The sequence below is a fragment of the Nestor notabilis genome, unplaced genomic scaffold (genome assembly GCF_000696875.1).
Source record: "Nestor notabilis isolate BGI_N333 unplaced genomic scaffold, ASM69687v1 scaffold9818, whole genome shotgun sequence".
Classification (NCBI taxonomy): domain Eukaryota; kingdom Metazoa; phylum Chordata; class Aves; order Psittaciformes; family Psittacidae; genus Nestor; species Nestor notabilis.
Genome location: NW_009938697.1, coordinates 42508 through 43570, shown reverse-complemented (window position 1 = coordinate 43570; position 1063 = coordinate 42508). Strand labels below are relative to the sequence as shown.

At 53.7% G+C, this 1063-nt stretch overlaps 1 protein-coding gene across 1 annotated transcript in view; it reads left to right on the top strand.

Moving 5' to 3' along the window:
• Positions 1-386: 386 nt before the first annotated feature.
• Positions 387-1063, top strand: part of LOC104409559 (histamine N-methyltransferase A-like) — an 11803-nt gene continuing 11126 nt past the window's right edge. Inside the window, exon 1 of the mRNA XM_010019467.1 lies at positions 387-412. Within this exon, the coding sequence (XP_010017769.1) occupies positions 387-412 (26 nt within the window). The remainder of the gene's footprint in view (positions 413-1063) is intronic.

Here is a 1063-nt window from a genome sequence, read left to right as displayed (position 1 = left end):
GTGCTGTCTTAACCGCTCGGCCACTTCCACTCGGATTTAGAAGTCTCAATCTGTGCCCTTTTTCCCCCTCCCCTTGATAACAGCGCAGCTCCTGTGCGATGAGGACAGCCCCGCAGACGTCAGGCCTTGCGTGCTGCCCGCCCAGGCCCCTTGCTGCTTCCTCACGGAGCTCAGGTTTCCCCTTCCCGCTCCAGTGACACTGCCTGTCCCAACAGGTGCCTGCAGAGCTGCGGACGCACGCCAGGGTCACCACCTCCGCTGCGGTGGGTTGAACGGCCGGCACGGAGCGGGGCAGCAGGTGGACATGCTAACATAGGGACCAGGTACCTGGCTAGCCCCCAGCCCCCTGCCCAGCCGCCGTGTCCCAGCACAGCACGCACCCCACCATGGACCCGGTCCCGGAGATGAAGAGGTATGTGGATTTTGGAAGGGAGTGAGGGTGCAAGTTTCCCCACCGTCCAGCTTGGGTGGCAGAGCCAGCCCCTGCTGTCCCTGTGTCACAGATGGATGTGTGCAAGATGGGAGTAACAGCAGATGTGTCCATGTCCTAGGAGGGATGGAGTCTAAACCAGCCGTTGTGAGGAGACGTTTAGTCCCTTAGCAGCCTAAGTTTAGGTGTAATGGTGAGTTATGAAGATGTTCTTGCAATCTGTGTTGCTAGAAACATCTTGAATGTAATCACTTTTTCAACTTAAAGGTGCTGCATCTTTTAAAAAGACACTGTGAATTCCCTCATTGCCCTGCGCTCCTACACTCCATAAGGCAACCTGCTCAGTTTGTGAAGGGCAAGAGGTTTAACCTTGCTAACAGTGAGCTCTGACTTAGCAAGGAGCCATTTGCCCATGAGCATCCCTCTCCCTGGCAGTCACTGCTTAAGTCCTGCTATTGGGTATCAGGGTCCTGGGGTGGGCAGCTAGATTTTAAGCCAAATTTTAGAGGAAGTCCATTTGTTCCTAGCAATAATTAAGCCTGTTTTGCCTTCCCAGCAACAAGTTTTAATCAATCTTAGAAATCCTGTCTGGGGAGAAATGGCAAAAGTTTTGGTGGAAGAGTTATCTTGGCA